At 42.8% G+C, this 25,258-nt stretch overlaps 2 protein-coding genes across 5 annotated transcripts in view; one reads left to right on the top strand and one right to left on the bottom strand.

The window, feature by feature from the left end:
- Positions 1–156: 156 nt before the first annotated feature.
- Positions 157–21,695, bottom strand: TMEM206 (transmembrane protein 206). Of its 4 annotated transcripts, none has more exons than XM_017811662.1 (8): positions 21,591–21,695; positions 17,563–17,659; positions 15,748–15,957; positions 13,556–13,710; positions 12,131–12,273; positions 5,742–5,886; positions 2,540–2,644; positions 157–863 (listed from the first exon to the last, which is right to left on the bottom strand). In XM_017811662.1, the coding sequence occupies exons 1-8, from the start codon at positions 21,624–21,626 to the stop codon at positions 702–704; spliced, it is 1,053 nt and encodes a 350-aa protein (XP_017667151.1). In that variant the 5' UTR covers positions 21,627–21,695; the 3' UTR covers positions 157–701. The 4 variants fall into 4 exon arrangements, with proteins under 4 accessions (XP_017667151.1, XP_017667153.1, XP_017667152.1 ...); XM_017811664.1 differs by having other exon boundaries at positions 15,748–15,849; XM_017811663.1 differs by having other exon boundaries at positions 17,563–17,722; positions 21,591–21,688.
- A 2,788-nt stretch (positions 21,696–24,483) lies between these two features.
- NENF (neudesin neurotrophic factor) overlaps positions 24,484–25,258 on the top strand; it is a 5,022-nt gene continuing 4,247 nt past the window's right edge. The window contains exon 1 of the mRNA XM_017811669.1: positions 24,484–24,636. Coding sequence (XP_017667158.1) covers positions 24,484–24,636 — 153 coding nt within the window. The remainder of the gene's footprint in view (positions 24,637–25,258) is intronic.

Here is a 25,258-nt window from a genome sequence, read left to right as displayed (position 1 = left end):
TTATCATGTTGCTTGACTTTCCTTTGAGTTGGACTGATCAGGAATAGCTTTTTTGCTTTTTACCTTATTGTGCAGTAACACTTCTGCCTGGACTGCCTCCTGTTAAGCTCCAGCTGGATGTGAGAACAGGTGTTTTCAAAGAAGGTACACAGCATCTTATTTGAAATATTTTTTTAATATTAAAGTCACTATACTTTAAATCAAAAATGACATGTAATAGAATTCCAGTGTGTTTTGTTTTAAAACATACTTTGGAGAAGGGAGGCCAGGCTGTTTTTAGAGTACTTTACCTTCTTCTAAGCACAGTCAGGGCAGTGACTGTGCTGTGGTAGCAGGTGCAGCTCACAGCTCATGCAGAAGTTAAATGGTCTGTTTGAGAAGTGCTCAAGCTCTGTCTACTTTTTCACCATTTACTACAGTGTTGAATTTCTGAACATTGGTGACTTCTCTTCTTTCCCCCTGGCTCCCCCATACATTGAGGTAAACTTGTTAAATTGGGAATAGAAAAGAATGAGTTTGTTAGACCTGTCCTAGAGTTAGTTCCTTTCTGAAGTTCAAAGGCCAGTTCACTTGGCTGTTCCTCCAGCCATCATCTTTCTGGCAGAAAACATAGCTGGTTTTCAGCTTTAATTGCTGATTGAAGTTTATTCCAGTTATTTTCTATCCCTCCTGCTATGAACAGTTAAAAAGCAGCCTTAGTCTCAGCTTATATGGTTCATTACTTGACGACTCCTCTTCAGATGTCGTTTTCGGATTTTGATCATCCACTTAACACTTAATTTAGCAAAGTCTGCGGCCTTAAACAGAGCCAAAAAGATACCACAAAGAAGAGCAATCATGTTCCAGGGATTTGCTGTGATAATCTGAAAGAGATGAAAAATACTAGTCCCCTCATCCAATTCATCATACATTACACCTATTAAACAACAAACAGTTCCATTTTCCTAAACGAAGTGTTTTGCAGCATATTCCTGTATGCTGCAAAGGTTGCCTGTAGTGCCTTCTCTCCATACTGTGGTTTTCTGATTCCTTCCAGGAGGAATAAAACACAGTATACTTGCTGCTAAATTCCTTTTACACTGTTTTAGGATATTGAATTGTTTTAAAACTTTAGGGGTACAGTTAAATCGCTAATTTTAAAATTATAGATTAAACTTTACTGTATCATTTAAATATTTATAAAAAGAAGCAGTCACATGGAAGAAGATCTTCCAGAAGACAAAGGTAGGAAAAGCAGCTACCATTAAAGTGCTAAACCAGCTTTTGATCTACAGCAAGTACTTTGTATTTTTTACTATGTTTGTTCGAGAACAGTTAAGTTTATTTATAGTTTGGAATTCTTGCACCTCTAGACACAAGAATGACTTCTAGGGTCCCTGATGAAGCAGGCAGAGCTAGGCTTAGGCAGCAATGAACAGGCAGGATACACTTTTGGGCCAGCCAGCACAGTGTCAGTAGGTCATCCCCCTGAGCCAGGTCTTATACAGGCTTTCCATATTTGTTAATCTTCCGGAAAGCTGCCAATGCTTGTGAACTATGGCCTCTTCAGCACCAGGAAATGAATACTCCCAACCCACTGGATCAAGGGCAGCTTTCAGTTGGAAGGTGGCAAAGGTGTGAACCCTACTTGGCAGAGAGGAAGGAGAGGTCTGGGAATATGACCTGGCTCTCAAGGCCAAGGAGGTGCCTGGGTCCAGCATGGACAGGACAGCAGGAGTGCAAAGGACCAGCTCCCCACTCCTGTCCCACACAGTCTGCATTCACACTGGTTTTGGGCAGGAACACAAGAACGCTGTGGATTTTGGTGCTGGACCTCGCTTGTCAGGTAGGGTAATTTTAAATGCAAAACGTAGAACAGATTCACTGCACGCTTTTGCCACTCTACATTTTTCTGGGAAGGGCAAATGTATCTGCCCTTCTCCTCTAGAACACTAGGAAAACAAACTCTGGATCAAATGCTTACAGCACACGTACCTGCAGCGTTCATCTTTGAAGTGCTCCAGGGATTGATCATGGTGTAGGCACATCATGTCTGGCACATCCTACACCTCTGGCTGCAGCATATTTAGCTGAGTTTTAGAGTACTTTTTGTACATTTAAATAACAGTACCAAATTTTATTCTAATAAGGGATAAAAAATACACTAGGCTATTTTTATTATTTAAGCCTAGGTTTTTTGTTTGTCAATTAATTAAAAAAAAAGTCATTAAATCAGTTTACCCAAGCACACTTATTTAAGCAAGAAGTTCCATCTTGACCTGAAACTACGCTTTGCTAGAACATAGGCTGCTTTTCTTAGCTACGTGTACCTCTACCTGCAAGCAGAATGCTGAGTGTCAACAACCCAAGGGAAGGCATCAGATGGTCCTGACCTCCACAGACTATGCATTACTGGATATAAGGAAGAGCCTAGCCTGAAATTTCAGAAGTAACCTCACTCTTCCTCTGCATTTCTGCTTGGAGTGAGACAACAGAGGTAAGTGCAAGCACACACAAACCATGAGACAGCAATTCACATGGGGAGTAGGGTGTTACTCACATCCTGAACAGTCTGTATGAAAGGATCTTTCCACTCAAATACCACAAAAAACAGCTGGTCACTTCTTGGTTTAGTTCTCTGGTCAATATAGTTAACCACGCTAGTCTGGGGAGAGGGAAAAAAAAGGTGCAGGTTACTTTCTTCAGTGGTAAAATGAGTCTTTTGTGCAACAGAAAAGGCCTGCAAAAAGGTAAAAATAGCAGACTATTTTAGGACTTCCAGTTCAGCCTTTCTCTCCCTGGAACAATGAGCTCCCAAAACAGGGAAATGGTAGTTTCCTGTCTGTCTCGTTCATATTATTTTCCTATTTCTCACTCAGTATCACACTACATACCATTTTTTAATTGCCTTTCAAGGAGGGGAGAATAATTTACAAAATTCATTTACTTGGAGTAATACAGCATTTGGAGAGTTCTCATGAATGAATGCTAATTTAGTTTTATTTACCAGAGAACTACACAGTGGTGGCAGGAAGACTCCTTTTTGAAAAATCAGTTGTAGAATAAACTATAAGATTCCAGCATGTGCAGAATGAAAATGGAAGGGGAGAAAAGCCCAGATGTTAAGAACCAAAACTATGCTTCCCAATACTGCCCATTAACTAGGTTAGCACTTGAAACTAACAGTGACCAGCTGTTAGTTGGAATTGAGCTGTAGCACAATTCCAAGAGGGAACTGGGTTAGGATACCAGACTATGTTACAGCCACATGAAACCATAGTCTTGAGAACCACAGTCAGGAAAGTATTAAGACATCAGGCCCCAGAAAAACCTTTGTATTGTAACACCCACCCCCAGCCCAGAGGGGAACTACACGAGGTTTGTACACGGGCAGTAACTAACTGCACCTGTGTCCTAGGGGACAGTACAAACCACTCAAGAGCCAGACAGTGGCCTCACAGGAAAGCACAGTGATGGAGAGACTTCTCCAGCCCTCAAAGGAGTGTTTACATCTTGTGTGTGCACGAGGGAGTACTGCTGCTCGTCCTACAGTTGTTTAATTCTGTACTGGAAGTAATGAATCCAGCAGTACTGTAACTTCATTTCAGGGTTGTAAATAGGAAGATGAGACAGATCATGGAAGAACCTGCCTTTCCCATATTTTATGAACCTGTTTTTTCCAGGTAGAGGAAGGCTGAGCTGGAAGTTCCCTAAACAGACTGCTATCTTCACCTGCTTACAAGCTTTTCCATTGTATGAGGGATGACCTGCTACAAAAGCCCCCCATTTACCACGGCACAGTTTCTTTACAAATACCTCAAGGTTTCTATTAGTCTTCTCCATAGACCCTGCCCTGACCAGATTTTAGGCTGCAAACAAGTAGAATCAGGAGCTAGAACACCATGTGTGTCCATTCAGAGTATATGGGAGCTTCACCACCTCCTGTTTTTTGGTCAAATGCCTTTTCTGCAGACTTACCCCATACTTCTACAGCTCATTTCCTTATTGCAGGGTACCAGCACCCCAACTACACTCATCTAAGAAAACTGCACACTGGGAAACAAACAGTACACAAAGCTAAATAAAGGCAATGAGAAGGAAGAAAATTTAGATTAATGACTACTGGGCTAGTTAGCAGGGTGACTGACTGTGCTATTTGACCTAGTATTTGTATCCATCTTTCTGGTACGCCAGCTCCCAGTTTTAGATTTGAAAGGCTAATGGACTTCCTCATGCAATTTGAGCAGATGTTGTACTGTCAAACAAAGCAAGTGCAATTTATGTCTGAGCTGTTTCAACTTCTGCTGTTTTATTAATAGGGATCTGATTCCTGGTTCCTAGGTTTTATTAAAAACAAACAAACGAACCCACAAAACAAACAAAAAAACCCCAACACAGCATTCATCTACCCTGATGATCAGAGTCTGTAACTGCTGAACTAAACAGATTTTTATGGTCACAAAAAGCTTCTTTTTTTCCCTGACTTTGAGTCAGCCTTTTGTTTTCACTTTGAGATATGTTAGACTTGGGCATCCAAAGGAGGACTTTCAAAAATCCTATACTTGGTAAGCACCAAATGGCAAGTGATACAGAGCTGTAGGAGATGAAGGACTGACAGGCAACTGCTGTCAGTGCTTACATGGCAGCAGCTGACTGATGCATTCTTTCCTGTCCTCCAAACTAAGGCATCAGTTTGGGACTTGAATGACTCTGGGATTTGCCTCCTGTCCTCTTCCAGTGGAGTAGGAGGGTACCCACTTCACAGTCACGGCTCTGCTCTTCCCTTAAGGCTATGTCGTGTAACTCTGAGAACTAAAGATAGAAGAACTGAAGACTCTGCTTCATTTTGCTCTCCACAAAATACTCTTTCCAAGCATAACCATGGACTAAGTGAAAGTGTAGTCTCTGGAAGAGACACTTCTGGGAAGGACTGCTTTTAAAATCCTCACTGCTCGGCACTGATGAGATACTTCCTTTTCAACCAACACTGGGAGCAAAACAAACTCAAAACACAATTATTTTCCTGTCCATTAGTGTGAACAGAACAGGAATGAAAGTCAAACTCATTTCCTCTCTAGATAAGTTTGCATCTTCCACCTGGATATTTTCTAGTTTTAAATGATGTAAAGTTAAGTCACTCCGTGTCTCTAAGGACACTCAACAGCTAAAAATTCCAAACCCAAACAAAAAGCAGACATGAGAATGCTACAAAGGATACAAGGCTTATGTTTACTTCTTCATCCTAACATCAGCCCCTATGGTAACCTAAACAATACCTCTTTCCAATACTACCTATTATTTAGACAATTCTTTTGGCAGTTCTCCACCTTGAACTAAAGGTAGCTGTGTTAATATTTCTATGTCAGTCTCTTTGGACCCTTACCTCAGGGGTCATGTATAACACATTTGAGGCCTGAATTTCTGGCTTGCCTATTAGATGTTTTCCTGAGATGTGTCACTAGGCCAAACCAACAGCTGAACACAAAGAGACATTTACACTTTTAGAGAACCACTCCACGTTAAGAAAGAACATGAGTAACTGTACAGCCAAAGCTGTGCAGTAGCAAGTGGTATAGTGGATGCAATTAAACAAAATCCAGCCAACATGCCCCCCCCCCACACACACTTCCAACTCATATTGCTACTTGCCCCAGGAATTAGTTCTGTTGTCCAGTTATCATTTAGAACTATAGCAGTAACTAATTCTTAATAAACTAAGAGATCCCCAAACACTCTTTCTTTCCTTTTTTTTTTTTTTTTACCTCTTGTTTGAATTCAACAGTCTCACTACCATCTTCTTCTTTTGTTTTGACCAAGGACATCTTGACCCAAGTTCGAAAGCCTCCAGAAAACTTCCAGCTGGAGTATGAACTCTCACAGTCTTTCATGAATTTTTCTTTTTCTGGACTAAAGGAAAAAGACCATTATTTTACTGACCACCCTCTAAAGCACTGTAGGCAGGAGAATGTCAGACCCACAGGCACTTCAAAAAATGGTCACAATTCCTTTTATCTTTCACCTGCTAAATTCAACATATCTAAAACATTGTGTGCAGTCATGTTTTCATCAATGGTAACACATCTTTAACCGCAGAAGACTTACCTGGTGCCCTGTGACCCTGGAGTTCTGCCTGCCCTGGGGAATTGTTCTGCCTCATAGGGGAGTTTAGTTCTGCTCATCTGTCATCTCTGGGACAGAAAGGAGCAGAGCCAGGACCTCAGGAAACAACTCATCACCATGTTAAGAAGCAAGAGAGAGAAGAAAGAGCCTAGAGGCAGGGCAGGCTGCTTCACCTCATTTCTGGGATGCAAGTAAACTGGTTGCCAAATAAACCAGTTGCAATGCAGACATACTTAAAATGCTTTGAAATTGGCATTCAGTATATTCCTATTATTTTGGAAACACTACACCTTTGGTGTAAGGCTCCCATCTGCAACAACATGGCTGTTTCCCCAATGTTATGCAATCACAGATATTTGTAACCCCCAGAACAGCAGGATTACTTTGTATGTTTTTTGGTTTGTTTGTTTGGGGATCTTTTTTAATACTGTGACTGTAAGCCATTTAAAGGCTTCTAATACACCTCATGCTGCAAGTGAAGAGACATATCTGGTCTCCATCTCTTCTCTACCAGCTGCACAGGACACAGTGAATTAACCATGCTATTTACATGGAGCTCCCTCCATTATTCATCTCCTATTATTTACTTACTGTGATTTTAGCCACTTTCATGTCATCCCTATGAAATAAGCCTAGCCCTGCAGCTGCTTTTCCAACAAGGTTTCATTTGAGAAGAAGGGGTAAACCACTGTGATGAGTCATGAATCATTAAAGCCCATGCTGCCTATTTTTACTAACGATAGATTCAGTTTGCAGAGAGATGTTCAGGGTATGTTGATCCTTAAAACAACATAGAGGGTTTTGACCCAAACTTCCTTCTTCCTAGTGAAGGGAAAGAGTGTACTTTTCTGGTATGGCAGAGGGTGTGCATGACCAGGTCCACTGGGAGACTAAGGTGTTTTGGTCTTTCAGGAGAAAGATGCAAAGAAGTAAAGAAGAGAAGCAGAGCTGAAGAAGCAACCTCTTGCCCCAGACAACAGTCCAATCAGGAAGACTTGGGCAAATCCAGCCAGTGCTGGTTCAGGACTTTTCCTGTCTTTTTTTCTTAGTTTTCAAAATCAGGGCTCCTTTTCTTCCTAGAAACCAAGGTGGCCTTGTCCAAAAGGCAGGAAAAGCATGCACTGATAAAAAGAATATCACACTACGGGCTCCTCCTGCTCAGGCTTAGTAGGCGAATATGCACATGCTCATAGGAAGGCAAAACCCACCAAAGCCATTGCTCCCGTCAGGGCTTCAGGCAATGGCTCACATATGGAACTCCATTACACACACACATAGAAAGGAGAACCATTTCTGGAAAGGAAAACTAACACTCTTTGCTACCCATCAAGACAGGTGCTATTCCAAGGGTTTTTTAGCAAGTTAAGAATATCTTTATTTGTGACATTAGGTGCTTGTTTAGTGACCCCAAGAGGATGGCAGTGCACCTCTCTAACTCCCACAAGAAAGATGTGGGCAGAACATAAGGACAAAGCCTGACTGCTCCTCACCATACAAACTAGGGACACAGGGACACCTAATCCGACAACAATTTCTTCCCCCTTCTGGATGTGGGTACAGCAGCAGCTGATGGGGCAGAACAGAAGAGCACTGGAGTGCTTTGCCCCTCAAGAGGAACATACTTAATTAGCACTCTGCCAGCTAGTCATATGCCTAATGTCAGACTAAATACAGCATCCTAGAAAAGCTTTCCAAACCAACATGGAAAATTGAGGCAGGAAGTTATGACACAGAGCTGAACGTTACAGCCACAACGTACATGGTAGGCAGACAGCAGTAGTATACTTTGTCCTCAACAGTAATTGTAGGCTTGAAAAAGAAGGATTAATAATATCCTAGGAGAAGCTGTGGAGAAGTGATCTGAGAAGGCATCTCCTTGCATCTGCCCATAATTCAGACCACTGCCACAGAGTGTGGGGGGGAAAACAAAGAGGGGAGGACGGCAGGAGTAGAGCAGAGGCAGAAGCTTTGCATAAATTATGGCAGAGGGCAAATAATGCAGCTTTAAAACCACACACAACTAAATGAACACAAGGCAGGCAAGCGATTTTAAGATGAAGAACAGTTCTCCAGGCAGTTTCTTTTAATTCCCTCTTCATCTCAAATACAGACAACCTACAAAAGATGCACCTTTTTTTGTTGTTGGTTGGAGGGTTTTTTCTTTCTTTTTTTGTTGTTGTTTTTCAGTAAGTTCTTTGTATTACACTGTCCTTTAGAAGTATGGTAAGGTTCCTAGAATAATCTGCACCAGGTTCTCCCAGGATATTAATGGTGCCTCAAGACCATGCAAAAATTGCTACATCACAGCAGAGGAAGAGAACTGCAAGAGGCCACCATCTCACTCGGGTGAACTACAAAGCCCTGGTCTCCTCTCAGCTAGTGCTCTCTGACTGTTCAACCTACTAACAGGGAAGCCCATTGCCCAGAGCAGTCAAGGTCAGACCATGAGAGATTGTGTTTGTCCCAACTGTGGGAGTCACTGACCTAATTCTGTAAGTGCTGCAGTGGATCCTTCTAACACCAGACTCTATGGACCAACCCACGTGAGCCAGAGGCAGTGTTTAGGACATCCCACCATCAGATTCCAATGCAACAACAAGAGCCAAAACCACAGATGGTTCAAACCCCATTTGTGTTTACTGCTTTTGCATTTATCCAGACCAGAAAACTCTCAGACAGCCATGGGATCTAATAAAGGGTCAGCTGGTGTGGTTCCCAATGTTTTGACACTTCTGTTATAATTTGTTTCTCTGCTTGCAGCAATTCAGATCAGAGACATGAACATGGAGCTCTGTTTAGACCCTTTAATAATCTCTGATCTGTTCCGACTGGTATCCATAATTTCACAGGACCATGAGTTATTTTACATGCTACACTAACAATAGTTTTGTCAGTAGTAGGTTCAGAGGATTTTCTTCTAAAACCCATATATTATACTAATGATAGTTCAGGAAAGGAATTTGTATTTTTAGCCACACTTTTTGGGTAATTTGCAAGGGTTTCATTATTTCCTTCCCTCCCATTAATATGGCAGAGACAGCAGCTGCCACTGCATTAAAAAAAAAGAAGAAAAGAAGCTAGCAGCAGTATCCCTCCAACTCAGAGGCTAACAACAGCACACGGTGCAGCAGTGTTCTGTGGAGACCAGAACAAACCTTGAGAGCAGGGCCAGTTTCATGTAGTCTGTGATCTGATTTTAACACAAGAGCTGCGGAGAATAAAACCCTCGACAGAAACAACTGGACCTTGCTTGAGTCCTCACCACTTGCTATGCCACAAAAAAACCCTTAAAGATACAAGTCTCTAGATGCCATTTTTATTACAGCTTGTGGCTGATGCTTTCAGCAGCCTTTACTGATATAATTATTGCTATTTAAGGCAAAAATGAGCTGCACATAATACTGCCTACACAGAAACTGTGGTGCAGATACAGCAGGCCTCTTCTCACCAGTTTCAAGGGGGGCTTGGATCATGATTTGAGATGATGGAATACCCTATATGTTTCACATCAGTCTCCCTGCCTAGCCCAACACAAGCTGCTTGCAGCCATGGCAAAAAACTGTAACGGTAATGATGATATCTCGTGAGTTTTAGCATCTCTGATAACACTGTACATGAACTGCTGGACACAGTGCTAATACTGTGCTCTCATAACCAGTAAAAGTGAGACACTTTGTCAGTACAAGTAGTTGACAAAGGCCACTAACTGAAGTTTTAGAGGCTCTATGGAAGGACACACAACAGTTTCTAGAGATATCTTAGCCCAGACTTCCCATCAACTAAATTTAGCATCTGCTGATGAAGCAGAAATCATTTCTATTTTCTCTTCTACTGAAAGTTGGACAGAACGAGTGCACTCTGCATGTGCAGTGCAGTTTCACATGCACTTCACAGTCAGGAGAAACAAACTTCCAACTTGCCCTGAGCCTGTCCAGTTCACGCCCCGGGACAGAAGGACAACAAACACAATACTGAGCAAGACAAGCCATACAATCCATATTAAGGTTTGGAGGATGCTGTAAAAGAGACAACACTACTGGCCTCCTCCTGTCTACAACCGGCTCTCTTCCTGTATTTCATCTAGACATGCAGATCATTTACTACTAAGGCCTACATGCCTTTGCCAATTTTACCATTAACCTGGGTTAGTTCAAAACCAGTTTTAACTCCCATTCCTATTACCTGCCTCAAACAAGCGCAAAGGATGCATCCCCAAACAGATATCCCCATCCTCTTTTCACTTTTCTCCAAACATAACCCAGCCTTCACTCCCCTGGCCTCCATTCTGGTGCCTTCCAACACAGGGACAAGGCAGCTTCTCTAGGAACAAAGTGACACTTCCCCGTCTTTTCATGGACCAATCTGCCATATAACCGGTCTGACCTGGCAAACCTGGAAGCAGAAGGCTGCGATCCAGGTTTCTCCCAGGCATCTTACAGATGATTCTTAACCGACTCACCTACTCTGGCACAAGCACAGCCTTGAAGCTCAGACCTTTGCAACAAGCACATTGCTGTTCTGCACATCTAACCTGCATGTGGAGGTGGCACAAGCGTCTGGGCCAGCAGCACGCACAGCTGCAGAAGTACTGCCAGTGTAAGCGGGGCCATGTATGTTTTAACTTGGGAAGAAACAGCTCTTTAAAATGGCTTATCTGCAAGTCGATACAAGGAGCACAGAAACGTGGCTTCCAAGACCCGGTTAAGCACAGACTGAGCTGTGCCTCGTTAAGCTGGCTCATTCTGCAAAGAGCCACATGCAACCCCAGGGGTGGTCTCAGACAGTGCCGGTGTCTGGCAGTGTAGCAGCAGCTGAGCACCTGGCTGGAGTCAGTCCCACTGTAGGTGTTTCTAAACGCAGCACAAGCCACAAAAACTGACAAAAACCAGCACACAAGGAACAAGTAGCACCTTCTACATCACTACTTCTAACTGGTATTTTCTCACCCTAAAATATCAATGCCTGAAATACCCGGAACATTAGCATTTTATGAGGTGTTTTAGTGTAGTTACAGAAAGTACTTAGTGACTTAAAATCTCTCCTTCACTGAAGTAGAAAAGCTGTGTAAAAAGGAAATTCAGATAACTGGCCTTTGGCCACCCAGAGATACTGCAACTGAACACTTCCAGTCTCTGCTGTATCTGAGAGCACCATTATGATAAGTTCAAACCTCTGAGAATGTGTTGCTACAATAAAATCTGTTATTTCTCTTCCCTTCCCTCACCCAATTTGATTCTGCATATGTCCTTTATCCCCTGTCCCTTTTTCATTGAGCAAGTATTACCAAAATAGGGCTTTCTATCAGATGTCAATATGACTAATATCTCTTGTCTAGCTTTTAATCTGGATCACAGAGAGAAGAACAGAACTTGAACTGTTAAACTTAAAGCAAAACTTAAGCAGGTAAGTATGAAATTTATTGTCACAGGGGAAAAAGAGTGGAGCTTTGAAGAAAGTTCAAAGATTAATTCCACTCTTATTAAAATTAGAATAAGGTAATTTGTTCACTCTAATGAACAAATATGAAGCAATTTTGAAAACCCCATATATGAATCATTCTATAGAATCCTACATAAAGCCAGTAAGACAACAAAATACAGTTAATCTTTCAATGAAATCACAACAAATCAATCTAGGGATCTGATCTTCACAGTAACTGCTTTAATAAAACCCAAATGGTACAGAAACATTGGTGTTCTCTCTGCACTTCCTGACACACTACCCAGGACAGCACACTTCCTGATCACCCACAGCAGCAGACAGCAGTAAGCCAGCACAAACTTCAAACTTCCAGAAATTGCAGCAACAAATGATTTGAGCACAGCTGAGAGCACGTTTTGTCACTGAAAAAGTTCTCAGTGCATTTTCTAAAAAGTAAGATCAGCAAACAAAGATATGAAAGAGCATCAGCATAACCCAAACATTAAAAAAAAAAAACATAAAAGCCTGTCTGATTGTTACTAAAAAAGCTTGCTTTCCCAAGTATTATGGTGGCAAGTTCAGTGCAGTTACAGCTCATTCCTTTACATACCTGTTGACAAACTCTTGGAAAGAAGAAAACAGAAGGTAGTCAATGGCACTAAAATCTTGGTCTGTTTCATTTAAATGAAACTGCAAAAACACCAGTTCCTTTTTCTTCACATCACGAGGGCCTTGAACAACCAAAGCATACTTCTGTAAGCAAACAGAGATGGTGAGAGTGGCAAAGGAATCCTCATTTCCTGTTCAAGAATTTGTCAACTGGTACTAATACTGTATAAAAAACTAATACACATTGAGAGTTCCTTGGCTGCTACTAAGTACACATCTATTAAAATATCTGACAAGAATGCCAATTGAATCCATCCTTTTAGTATCAAGATTTAGTGTTTTTCTAAGAAACCGGCTTTAATTCTGTCATCATCCTTTGGGTTCACATGGAATTACCAGTCAAGGCCCTGCATTCTGCAGGAGGACAATCAAAACTGTTTTGAGTATTAAAGTCTTGGAACTTTGCTCTTGACATGAAAAAAGTTAATCTGGAGTCTGATGTGGAGAACATCAGAGGTCTCTGCCTCAGTGCCTCTCTAGTCCACTGCAGGACTAGAGCCTACTGGATCAGCAAGCTTCTAAATGAATCTGCAACACAGCATAAAATTGCATGTTCTTAGTTTGCTAAAACATGCAAAAAGAGCACATAGGAGCAGAAATTAAATTAGACTTGCACCTAGACTATTACTTCCAAACATACTAAGGAGCTGCTTCCCAAAAACAAATGGTGACTAGATGAGAAGCAAAACATGAAGAGGAACAAAGATGACCAAATGGGTACCTAGATAGTTTATTTGTTCATGTTTAGTTTCCTTAAAAACAATCTGAGCAATCACTTTATCTAAAGTATTAATATGGTCATTTGTGGGTTTTGACCATTTCTTTATATAGCAGCTAGATTCCCTGCATTTTTAAGGGCAATTTAAGACAATCACCCAGTGCACCCATCTTGCTGGCTCACAGCACTTCAGTGAAATGCTTGGTGGTTATCTAAGATTCTTCCAAGTGTGACAATTATAGTATGTAAATCCCAGCAAACATACAAAAAGAGATTAGCTATCTTGCTTTAATGGAATAACTGCTACGGCTTTCAATCAAAGCCAGATTTACAATACCAAGAAGAATGCTTCCCAGTTCATTTAGGACAAGAATGAAGCAAGAATTTTGTTGTGAAAAATGACATTTTATCCCATTCAAGTTTCTGTGCTGCACACACCCACACAACAGCTGATCTTCCAAAACACATATACACACTGACTGAGGTCTTTTACATTTCTGAAAACAAAAGGACAGATGGCTTGGAAAAAAACCTGGAAGAAAGGATTTTTTTTTTTTATAGCACATAGTAAATATTTTTTATTTTCAAATACAATTACGAGCAGAAAACCCATACTGAATAAGCTTTGTTCTATTATATTATTATTACCATAGTTTGATTAGTGAAAGGATCTGTGTAGTTGATTCTCTGAGTGGTGCATTCAATGTGTCCTGGCTGACCTGGATTTATCAGAGGAGGAATGTGATCGTAGTAATGATGTTTGCAGCTAAGCAGCCGAGCCTTCCCTGGGTAAAAGGCAATACCTGTTTTGGGAGAAAAACATTGGAGAGCACTGATTTCCTTCCCAAGTACATAGATTTTCATTCTGGAATTTAATCCGATAGAATACTGAGCTATCCTCAAGATCCAACAAAACAATCAAATTAAACTATGCACTTCTGCATTTTTCTGGAGCAGGTCAAGAGCACCAGCTGCATCAGGACAGAACCCCTACCATGCATTGACAAAAAAAATCAGTGTTCATATTCTGTTACAATAACTCACGGTTCACAGAAGCTACTAAGCTTCCCTAGCCTTTCCATAAACCAGCAGCTAATACATCAGTCCCTTTCACCCCAAATGAATCTGTAAAATAAGTTAGGAGACTACTGAAGTCAAATGGACAGGTAGTGCTTCAGTTTGTCCATGTTTTCAGACATTGGCATTTGACACAATCAAATTTTAATTGGAAATAATGCATGAACTATACGTGACAGATCAAAGATCGCTGGCTGATCTTATAAAACTGAAAAGATCCTTCTCAGAACACCTGATGTCTTCTCTTCACTGGATATGATGTCATGATAAAAACCAAAGACATCAAATAAGCACTAACTGTTGCCATCTTTATTATTTATACCACTGGGTAGGCAGGCTACTACTTCACCTGGATGGAAACTCCTATGTATTGTAAACCTCCCATTTCAGTCCAACAACATTCACTGGAACTTCAGCCACCTCAGCTTTAGAAGGCTAGCAAAATACAAGACCCAAACCCCAAAATTCTGTTACACCACATATGTCACATTTATTATTGTAAACAAGCTTGCTGGAAGATAATCTAGACCAACTAAAAAAAAAAGCATTATTTATTAGATATAATTAACTCTCACAACTGAAATGATGTGCCCATCAAAATGTGAGATGTCAAAGCAGTCAGCATGTATCAGTCTATAAATGCTTTATTCCTTTCTTCAGAGCTCTATGTTTGCAACTTGCCATCTCATCACTTTAATAGAGCAATAAACTAAAGGACTATATTAATTTAGGTTCTCTGATCTAGCAGGGATCCCCAACAGTACTTTTGGATTTATATGTATGTTGCTCTGCTTCTTTAAATGAAATTTTTTCCTGTAGCTGTATGAAAAGCTCATGTGGAAAAAATAAAAAGGAGGGAAAGCTTGAGCTTGCTTGAGCTTACAGTCAAATCCATACGGTCCAAACACAAAGACCTACTTACAGAGCTAAGCCTAACTGACTACACAGAAAAACAACTACAGGAATATGGTGACAACTTTGAAACACTCTCCTTTCAGCCACAATTACTGGAGTGCTTATTTGTAATTAATAACACTGCAGTGCCATTGTTAAATTGGAAACTGACCAGTGACTGACTGAGCTGCACTTGATAACCCAGCTCTATTTATGAATGGCTGCTGGATAATCGTAAAAAATAATAAGGATACAACTCACTTTTCAAAAATGTAGAGTAATTCCTCTTGCAAACTGCAACGCAGTTTCTGCTGCCATGCTGCATTTTTTGCCAACATTGTTCCCTGCAGTAACATCACATTTTCATTGCCTACTGATGCAATATGAACTTGTAAACAACACAGGATGGAAGCAGAAAGTGGCATTGTGGTTGGTTTGAGAAATTCACCTTCTTTACTGTGAATGGCACCTCACTGTCCAGTGCATCACTGAGCTCCCTGACAAACATCCTATGTGCTACCCTGTTTAAACAATGAAGTTTTGGGGATATTTCCAAAAGGAATTATCTTCTTTCTCTAAAAGAAGACTCATTCTGGAGCCTAAAAACACTTCTTATCTATCAAATGTTGCATAATGCATCACAGCTTGTCATTCATGTTATTGGCACAAAAGCTCCCAAAATCTCCCGTACAATGTCAACATTTCTGTGCAAAGTCAACACAACATAGATTAAAAAAAGAGGAAGTGAAAGACCTGGGTTAAAGTATTATATGCAATCTAGGCCCTGAAGCATCAACACCAAAGATTTTTAACAATCCGAGAAAAATGTGCACAGCAACTTAACCCCTTTTGTTTGCTACAGTTCTTACCGGGTGCATCATACAAGGACACTTCCTTGTAAGTGACAGACATCACTGGGTGCTTGAGCTTCTCCCTGAAGTCACTGATGGTTTGGTAGACAAGGAACACAGCTACAGCCATGAGCAGCAGATACATAAAGAGGAGAATTACTGAGAAAACATTCTTTAAGCAGGTCTTGCTGAAACGCAAAAAAGGGGTAGTGGTACCCAGTTCACCATCTAAAACCAAACAGAATATGGATTAGGACTTTAAAATACAGATATTTGGGCTGAATTTACACAGTTTTCATTTAAAGATCCATCACTAGGGAGGAAAGTAAGCCTCAAACTCAGCTTCACATAAAAAGCCACAGTTATTGCTGGGTTTGATGATTAGTCAAACAGATGCTTCCTTCTCAAGCATGAGATATAAGCATCCTAAGATTGTACCTTTTTCTCACAGGTCAGAATGTGGCACTCAGCTTAAGGATACTACAGTCAGGAAACAAGGTCTACTTTCAAGAACAACTCAGAAACAAAGTTCAAAGTTCATAAGAAAAAGTCTGTTGATGGTCAATCTTTGCCTCTGGAAAAAACAACTCCCTTCCCCACCTCCCAGTCTGAGGTGATTCTTACACACTCAGCATATGCATTGGCAGAATGATTTAATACTCTAATGCTCTTGCCCAGCTCTCTGCATTGCATCTCCACCATGGTAGAAGTCACTAGATATTTGATACCCTCCAGTTCATAACTCCTTGTGCATTCTACATAAAATTTCAAAAAAGAATTCTCCCAATTACAGTTAAAAAAAGTCTGAGCCAATTCTCTTATAGTCTCCTTGCCTTCAAACCTTATTCTCTGAAGATCTTCAGACCAGTCTCACTCTCACACAGACACTGCTTTCCCCATACTCTGTGCATTTGCCATTTCTTTTGGTAATACTTCTAAGGAAAAACCTCGTGTACTCTTGAGTTACACATCACGCTTTGATTGTGAGTGAGATATAGCCGAACACAAAAAAGGAGCATTAAAACCCAACACAAGAGAGGAGATAAGCAGCCATACTTCATGCTGACTGTTCTGTAATGTAATGAGTCAGGCCCTCTGAGGCTGTCCCACGTGCTGCTCTTCAACTCTAATGGCACAGTTTGGTGTTTGCTCCTTCCCACAGCAAACATGAGCCTTTTAGTAAATCCTATTGCACACATAACCTCTTACAAAGGTCTGTGGTCACACACACGTCTCCAAGTCACATGTTAGGAGATGGCAGCCAAGGCTAATTAATTAGGACACTGATATGCATAAAACTGCACTATTGAAACAAATATGTCTTGAATGGCTGCAAGACATTGAGGCCATACTCCTTTCACGTTGGCTTACCTTAATGCCTACACCTGAGCTGCAATAAGCCCATTTCACACCCTCCAAAAGCAGGCCCAAATAGTCTTACTAAAAATCTGTTTAAAAGCACATCTGTTCAATATTGCATCTTGCTCACATAAAGCCGGCACAGACAGTGCTTGCAACCCACTGCCACCACAGATACTGCAACTGAAGTCAGACACAACACAAAGGAAGATGACACACTAAGCTACCTCAGAGCCAGATGTGCTGCATCTTCTTTGGTTGAGCACAGTTCATGACAAAGAAATATTCTCACATCACTCCTTGGAAAACCTCCTTGGCTTTCTATCACTACTGATTCACAAAAAATTAATAATTCAGTGTTTTGTTTGTTTTCAGAAGTGCAGTAAAATAACAAAACCAAAATAACCAAAGCCACACATCGCAGTAGTTTATCAGGCACCAAGAATCAATAATTTCTGGGTCAACAGTTCTCACCTGGTAAAATAACAGAGCTGGCATCTTCGTGAACTTCCATCTCTCCTTCTCTCTCATCTGTTGGGTTTTCAGATACTCGCTCCACATCTTCACTCAGCTGTGTAGTTAAAAGAGTGGTTCAATTTCCAAACATGCTCTCAACTTGCAATTGCTGGAATTTCTACGGTACAAATAAAAGAGGCTCCAACTAACCAAACACACAAAAACATGCCCCCAGACCAAGAGCACCCAGCATCTCTTCCACTTGTTCACCAGACAAGAGTGACATTTACAGCTAAAACCTAAAGCTAAAAATTAAGTGATTTGCACACTGCAAAAAGAGAAAGACACCACATTAAATTTAACCTACTTCTACCCTGCTGCTTCAACAATAACACCACCTTTTCTTTCAAGATCCAAGTAATTATTTCCCTGGCAGCTCCAACCCAGTTTAAACCTCCAATTAGGACAATGTCCTCTGATGTAAGCAGGAACTTCGTTCTGTCACTGAAGAATGTATTTTCAGGCATAAACAAACCACAGCACATACCAGCAAACAGAGCATTACCACTTCTTAATACAGAGGTGCAAAAAGCTCGAGACGCATTTTGACAGTTGTTAAGGCAAGTCACTCAAATGCAGTCTCAGCCACATAGGTAGGTCATTATGAGACAACAGTCAAACATCCCTACATTTCTGGTACTTATTTGATTTCACTCTACAGATTATTATATATTAGTGGTTATGCAACTAATTAGTCTTACGGTGTTTCTGAAACAACAACAGAGACCAGATGTTTTCTTGTTTAGCTATTCAGAGCTCTGGGCCCAAACTGCCAAGACACTTGCGTCAGAGTCAGAAGCTTGTCACATCAGATATGCATCACGTGAGATTGTGAAGAAAAACAGTTTTTATACATTAGAGAGATAGAGAGATAGATAGAGAGATAGATAGAGAGATAGATAGAGAGATTAGGTAGATAGATAGATAGATAGATAGATTAGATAGATTAGATAGATTAGATAGATAGATAGATAGATAGATAGATAGATAGATAGATAGATAGATAGATAGATAGACAGATAATCTCCTGTGTGTTTTCCAAATTTCTTTTCTGGCAGGGACTGACATACAGATTTAGAGCAAGGCAAACTGGCACACAAGCTTGCAGCACGTCATGTGTTGCACAGTAACTGTCCAAGCTAAACATTCAGCATCACCTATCTAATTGGGTAAGGGAGATTAACTTTGTTCCTATTTCAAAGAAAATGGGGGCACAGTTAATGCAGCAGCCATACTGAATGCTATAAACTTTACACCCCTAACTTACTCAACAGTAACACGCATGTATCCATAAAGAAGTGCTTTTATTTCACCCAACTTTAACTCAGTATTGAAATCATCATTATATCATTACCAAATTATCATTAGCACCTATTAGGAAACAGTCCACTCATTTTACATCTTCAAAGTCTGATGTCCATCACCTCCTGCTGTGTTTCTGTATTCATTTCCACCATGCAAAGCCAGATGAAAGCAGTTACCCAGTTGTTTTTAAATGCTTAGAACATAAATAAAGCATGATTTCCTGTGGCATGGTGTGAACAGGTATCTAACAGGCTAAACTCAGCTCATTTGCAGGAGACTTACCAGGGTCCAACTGAAGATATTTTTTTCAATTATCTTCATAAAATAAGGGAAAATTAACATATTGCTCCTTTCTGTAGAAACATGCCAGTTCTATTTGTTTACCTGACCCAAAATAAGCCATTCTGACACAAGAAGAGTACTCACTGAACCTCTTGTACTGATTAAGCTAAATAAACTAAGAAGCCAGTTCCAATTATACTCATACTAATTCCTTATACCAGAGCCAAAAAATTAATGTAAGTTACCAAGTCACTGCAGTTTCTCAGTTGACTCCCATACCTCTCTGATTCCCCGGGTACAGGCACCTCATTGACTAAGGTTATTTAGAGGGTAAGTGAATTATTTTCCTAACAGCAAAGAGATCCCAACACAAGTTTAAACAACACCACAATATGCAACATTTCCTATCCTCTCAAGAGAACCTACAGCAATCTTTTTAACAAGTAGAAAAAAGATGATCTTAGAGGTCTTTTCCAACCTAAATGATTCTGTGATAAGCTCAGAAAACGTAGACTTTCATTATCCCTTAGAAACAAAACAAAAAACCCAAACAAAACGCAACTATGTTTTCTTATCTTGGTTGATAAGGCAGACACAGTTTCATAATGTTTTCACGCATAAAACCAGAGGACAGCCAGTAAGGACAGCCAGTCAAAAGCAGGAGTACTAACACTGCTTCAGGTGCAGTGAGTAGGTTGATGTGTAAGACCCCTTCCCTAAAACCAACTATATTTTACCACAGATCCTGAACACCTGAACTGACAAGAGGTGAAGCTGCATACAGCCACTGAGGTGACCAAGAGCCTCACACTGTCCATGGCTCAGCCCCTGTATTCAGAGTGTAGGGCACACAGCATACTGTGTCTACAGGGCACTGCAGCACAGGCCTACAAACCCAACAAGTCACAGACACACTCTCCTAATGACTGGGGAGCTAGCACAGCATTACTGTGTGACAGCTGATTCTGGTTTGTTCACAGTTGTCACTTGTCTTGGATTTGGAGATTCTGTCAACAGTGAACCTGGAGCACAGCAGCTGTGTTCACCCTCACAGGCCAGTTCTTCCTACACTGTATTTTTGATGAAGAGGTGAAGCATGGTGCTAATGCAGAAGGAACATAAATTGCAGGGCACTTAAGCTTGCAATAGGATTCAGAGACAGGATGAGATGTCAAGGGCAGGAAGGGCAAGAAACAGACTTTGTTCAGCATTCCTCTGGGCTCAATACAGCTGAGTGTGAAACAACTGAGGAAGCTTGCCCATGTCCCAGCAGTTCCTTTTCAGATCTGCACACAGAAAAGAACTAGATAAAGGGAAGCTCAGAAAAGGTAATTCCAGACATTTGAGCGTCCCTGCTTGAGACAGAAGTACCAAAGACTGCTGCAGGCACTGGAGAAGGGATGGAATCACAGGTGCTGCACTTAGACACATACCATCTAGACTTGTGCCACAGAGTTTGGGACAATCCCAAATGTATGGACCAGTGTCAGTGGTGGCTGATACACATAACATGCATAGTCCAGTCCATACTTCAGGCACCAGTGCATGCCATTAAAACTCTAACTCTCCCAAGTGCATCGCCTATGTACAAGCACACAAGTCAAGTTCATCCTGATAAATCTTCCTATTGGATAAAAATCTCTTAAATAAAAGCAGAACTTGGTCACACAGGCCTTTTGCTGGTCCACTGATTCATCACCTTCCAATGCTTTCTAGCCTGGCACGAAAACCAGAAGCTGAAACTAAACAGACGGCACTAAACTAAATTAGAACGTATTAAAACTGAGCTCCAAAATACCCGTCACGTGCAGAGGAAGGAAAATATCCGCACTTGTTTGTATCTTGCAGGCAAAAGAAAAGTGCCCTGCTGTAACTCTCTACCGCTGCTGAACTTGGCACAAATAGCTTGTATCTCTAATAGAAGAGATAGGAAGGAGCAAGGAATTCCGGTTGCTGAGCCTGTACATTGATATGCAAACCAGGCTCTGCCTCGGGGTCTTGGCAGGGTGATAAAGAGGCCTTCAGTTTCGGGCGCGGGAGCTGTGGTACCAAAGCCGCTTCTCACACCCGACAGACCATCCCCTTGTTACCAAACCCCGGCTACAGAATCCACCGGCCAGCTGTCCCTACCTCATGCCCTGAGCACAGCCGCTGCCCATTATTCTAACCGCGTTCAGAGATGAAACACGGGATTACGCGCACCCAAACCCCCCGTTCCTTTCCGGAGAGCGCAGGTGCCCCCCGACGCCGCGGGTACCCGGCGGAGCCGCAGCCCGGAGCCGAGCGAGCCCACGGCGACAGCGCCGGGTGTCACCGCGGGGCAAGCGGCGAGCCCTGGGTCCGGCACCACCGGCCAGCCGGGACGCACCGCCCCCCAGCCCTGCCCCGGCCCCCCGTACCTCCTGGTAGGATGCGGACACCTCTGTCTTTAGCATGGCATCGGCGGGAGCGGCTGCCGCGGGGGCCGGGCGGCACCCGGCGGCACCGCACGGGGCCGGGCAGCGACACCGCGCCCGGGACAGGACGGGACAAGCCAATCCGAGCCGAGCCGAGCCGCCCCGGCCGGGCAGGGCCACGCAGGCGCCGGGACCCCCCGCCCATCCTCCGGCTGCTTCCCGCCTCCCGGTTGCTTCCCGCCCCGCGCCAGGGCTGTTGGGAGGCGTAGTCCGGGCAGAGCCGCCGTGAGGGGCCGGGTGGGGGGCGAGCAGCACGGCTCACGCGTGAGAGGGGTTTTGTGGGGTTTGCTGGAACGTTTCTCTCTACCAGGAGGTGTGTAGTTCTGCGTAGTGACGGGGAGATGAGTCTTTTCTACAACACGCACTTCTGCTAACACAAGAAGGAGCTAGGTCGGAAAAGCAGTTATGATAATTCTGTCAGCTCTCCCCAGACTGCACAAAATATTACTTTTTAATTTTTTTTTAATTTTTATTTTTATTTTCTTCTGCCCGAGGCGGTTAGCAGAACACTGAAACAACAGACTCGCTGGGAAACCAGATAGAACTTCTGCAGGGCTTCTAGGATGACCCACCAACGCTGTGCCCGCAGCAGTGGGGCACTTCAGGAAGATAAAAGCCTAAGAGCTGACTCATGACCCATCTGTCCACAAATACTTACACGGCTATTTTTTTTCTTCACCAGCATGGAAGTAATTGTTAATGTTTCATCATCAAGAAAAAGCATACACAACATTTCTTGCGTTGAGATGAAGCACTGCAGGGGATTCCCTGCTCAGTAGATCATTTCCCTATACCCAAGACCCACACCTAGTAAGTTAATAACCAAGGTTTGAAGTCCTTCGACAATAACAGCTTCTCCTTTCAGAAAGAAAACATTTTAGTTCTTGTTATTTTTCAGAAGGTTGTCATTCAAAGACAGGCCTGAAATCACATTTCAGACAGATGCTAGTATTCAGCACTTGCAGCCCTCCCCTGGGGTGACACTAATAAATAATTATTTTAGAATAAAAGGTAAATCTATAATGTGATTGAACCAAACTGACAAATCAGACTTTTGCATCTTTCCCAGCAGCTCTGGGGAAGGCACGTGGGAGATTTGCAGACAGAGCAACCAGGCAAACGCCAGAACTCTTTCTCGCACATAACAGAAGCGTTCACAAGCTGTTTGTCCAAAGCCTTAACAGAGGTCTCTTTTCTGCTTGACATTTCATACCTGTCTTGTAGCATGTGAAGTCATCAAATGGACGTGATGGGCAGACAGAATGGAAAGCCCATTCAGAAGCCAAGCTATTGTTCAGGCAGTGTAGGCAAACTTCACTGCTTAAGGAGAATCACAGTAACAACCTTGTAAACTTCACCCTAACAAGACCAATACTCAGCTTGCCACACCAGACAGCAGCCTGTGGCAGTCAGCTCCCAGACGGCCACAGCAACTTGGCTTCCCTATGCCCTGGCTCTGCAGGCTTGGCCTGACTCTTTGTACAGGGATGTGGCCCATTGGTTGTCACCCCCATACTGTGGAGACATGCCCTCAGTCCCCTGTGCTTCTCATCTTGTGCTGCTGTTGTCATCCAGAAGAGAACTATGGGAAGTTGCTTTGGATTATCTATTTCTGCTCTGCTTACACCAATGTACAGAATTTCCTTTGGCCAAGTGTTACCTCAAGCAATGTGGAACAGGTGTCCTCTGAGGCAGATATATGGATTTTACACAGGAAGAGTTTATAAACAATCCTTAAAATAAACACTAAAACCATTCCTACCTCCTATTTACTGTTCAGATCCTTCTCCAAACTGTTCAGCTTTCACAAAACTTGTGGAGATTGACCAAGCATGGATTTGAATTCCAGCACAGTAGTCAGGAAGCCTGAATGCTGCAGTATCCAGGCTTTAAATCGTTCAGGTCCTCATTTGCCAGCACTGCAGGGAGGGATGGGATACATGCATCTGAATTGTAAAACGTTTCTAATTTTCTTAATTCTATATGAAATTATAAGCATGAAGCTATTTATTTTTCTGCCAGCCATTAATGTTTTCCTGATATGTATTTATAGCATGGGGAAAACATGTAATCTGAAAATTTCCTACTTATTCTCTCTGTTTTTAGGCTAAAAATGTCTGGGTTTTTTAAGTCATAAAGATGAAGCCTATCCTATGTGTCCTGAGTTTGTGAATAAACATTCAAAACAGCAAGCAGAGAAACTTCAGAAGGGAAAAAGGATGAAAATTAAGGAATCTTTTTACTACTAGATGTGTTAAAGTGCCAGCTGTGCATTCTGTATGGAAAAGAATCATAAAATCGTGTAGGTTAGAAACGACCTCTAAAATCACGGAGTCCAACCATTAACCCAGCTCTGCCAAGTCCATCACTAAACCACGTCCTTAAGTGCTACAGCTACACTTTTAAATACCTCCAGGGATGGTGACTCCACCACTGCCCTGGGCAGCCGGTTTCAGTGCTTGACAACTCTTTCTGTGAAAGCACTTTTCCAAACATCCAATCTAAACCTGCGCTGGTGCAACTTGAGACCGTTTCCTCTTGTCCTATTGCTCGTTACCAGGGAGAAGAGACCGACTCCCACCTGGCTACAGCCTCCTCCCAGGCAGCTCTGGAGAGCGATAAGGTGCCCCCTGAGCCTCCTTCTCCCCAGGCTAAGCACTGCGGGCCCCCTCAGAGCTCCGCACGCCGAGCCCACCGCGACTCTTCCTGGGAGCAGCGCCGCGCACTGCGCGCCTGGTTCTTTAACCCCGGTGCATGTACATATCCCACGTCCTTTCCCGCAGCCGGAGCCGGGGCCGGGCGGCGGGCGGCGGGAGGCGGAGCGGGGCTGCGCGGCATGGCGGGCGGCGCGGCTCGGCTGCTCCTGTCCGCGCTGCTGGCAGCGCTGCCGGCCGCCCCCGCCGAGCCGCAGCTGCGCTTCAGGCCGCCGGCCGAGGCCCCCGTGAGGCTCTTCACCGAGCCCGAGCTGGCCAGATACGACGGGCAGCAGGTAGGGCCGGACGGGAGGGGTGCTGGGCGCCGGGGCCGGGCCGGGCCGCGTTCCCTCCTTTCCTGCCGCTCCGTGCCCTGAAACCGCCTTAAAGCTGGTTCTTTCTCCTGCCGTGCTTTGCTTCTGCTGCGCTGTTCCCTCGATCCCTCCGGCGCAGGAATTTTGGGGATCACCTGCCTTTTAGGCACCGTGAGAAGTTTGCAGGCGTCCCTCTGTTCGTCTGTCCGGCTGGCAGCTGCCCATTTTGAAGCTGCACGCGCACAATTAAATGGCATGTGCCTGTTTTATTGGTTGCCTGCTTGGCAACGTACTCATGCCAGGGAATTTCAGATTACCGTGAGTTGAAACCAAAATAGTTTTTCCCTCTGTAATTCAGTAAACCATGTATTTAGACACCCCGCCTTTTTTTTTTACAAGATTATGGAAATAACAACACAATTTCAACTTCAAAGTTTTTAGCTTTCTGTGATGCAGAAACCTCAGCAGAACTTTGCATTCAAAACGATGAAGTCCTGACTTAACACACATCAGCTTCTCTTCTGAAAAAAACTTGCTGGCTGACCTTCTCAGGGTCTTCTCCAGATACTTACAAGAAACTAATCAACATCTGACCAAAAATACA

This window comes from Lepidothrix coronata, unplaced genomic scaffold (genome assembly GCF_001604755.1).
Source record: "Lepidothrix coronata isolate B3197 unplaced genomic scaffold, Lepidothrix_coronata-1.0 Scaffold33, whole genome shotgun sequence".
Lineage (NCBI taxonomy): Eukaryota > Metazoa > Chordata > Aves > Passeriformes > Pipridae > Lepidothrix > Lepidothrix coronata.
Note: the sequence above shows the minus strand (reverse complement) of the source record. Positions and strands in the feature narration are given on the sequence as shown.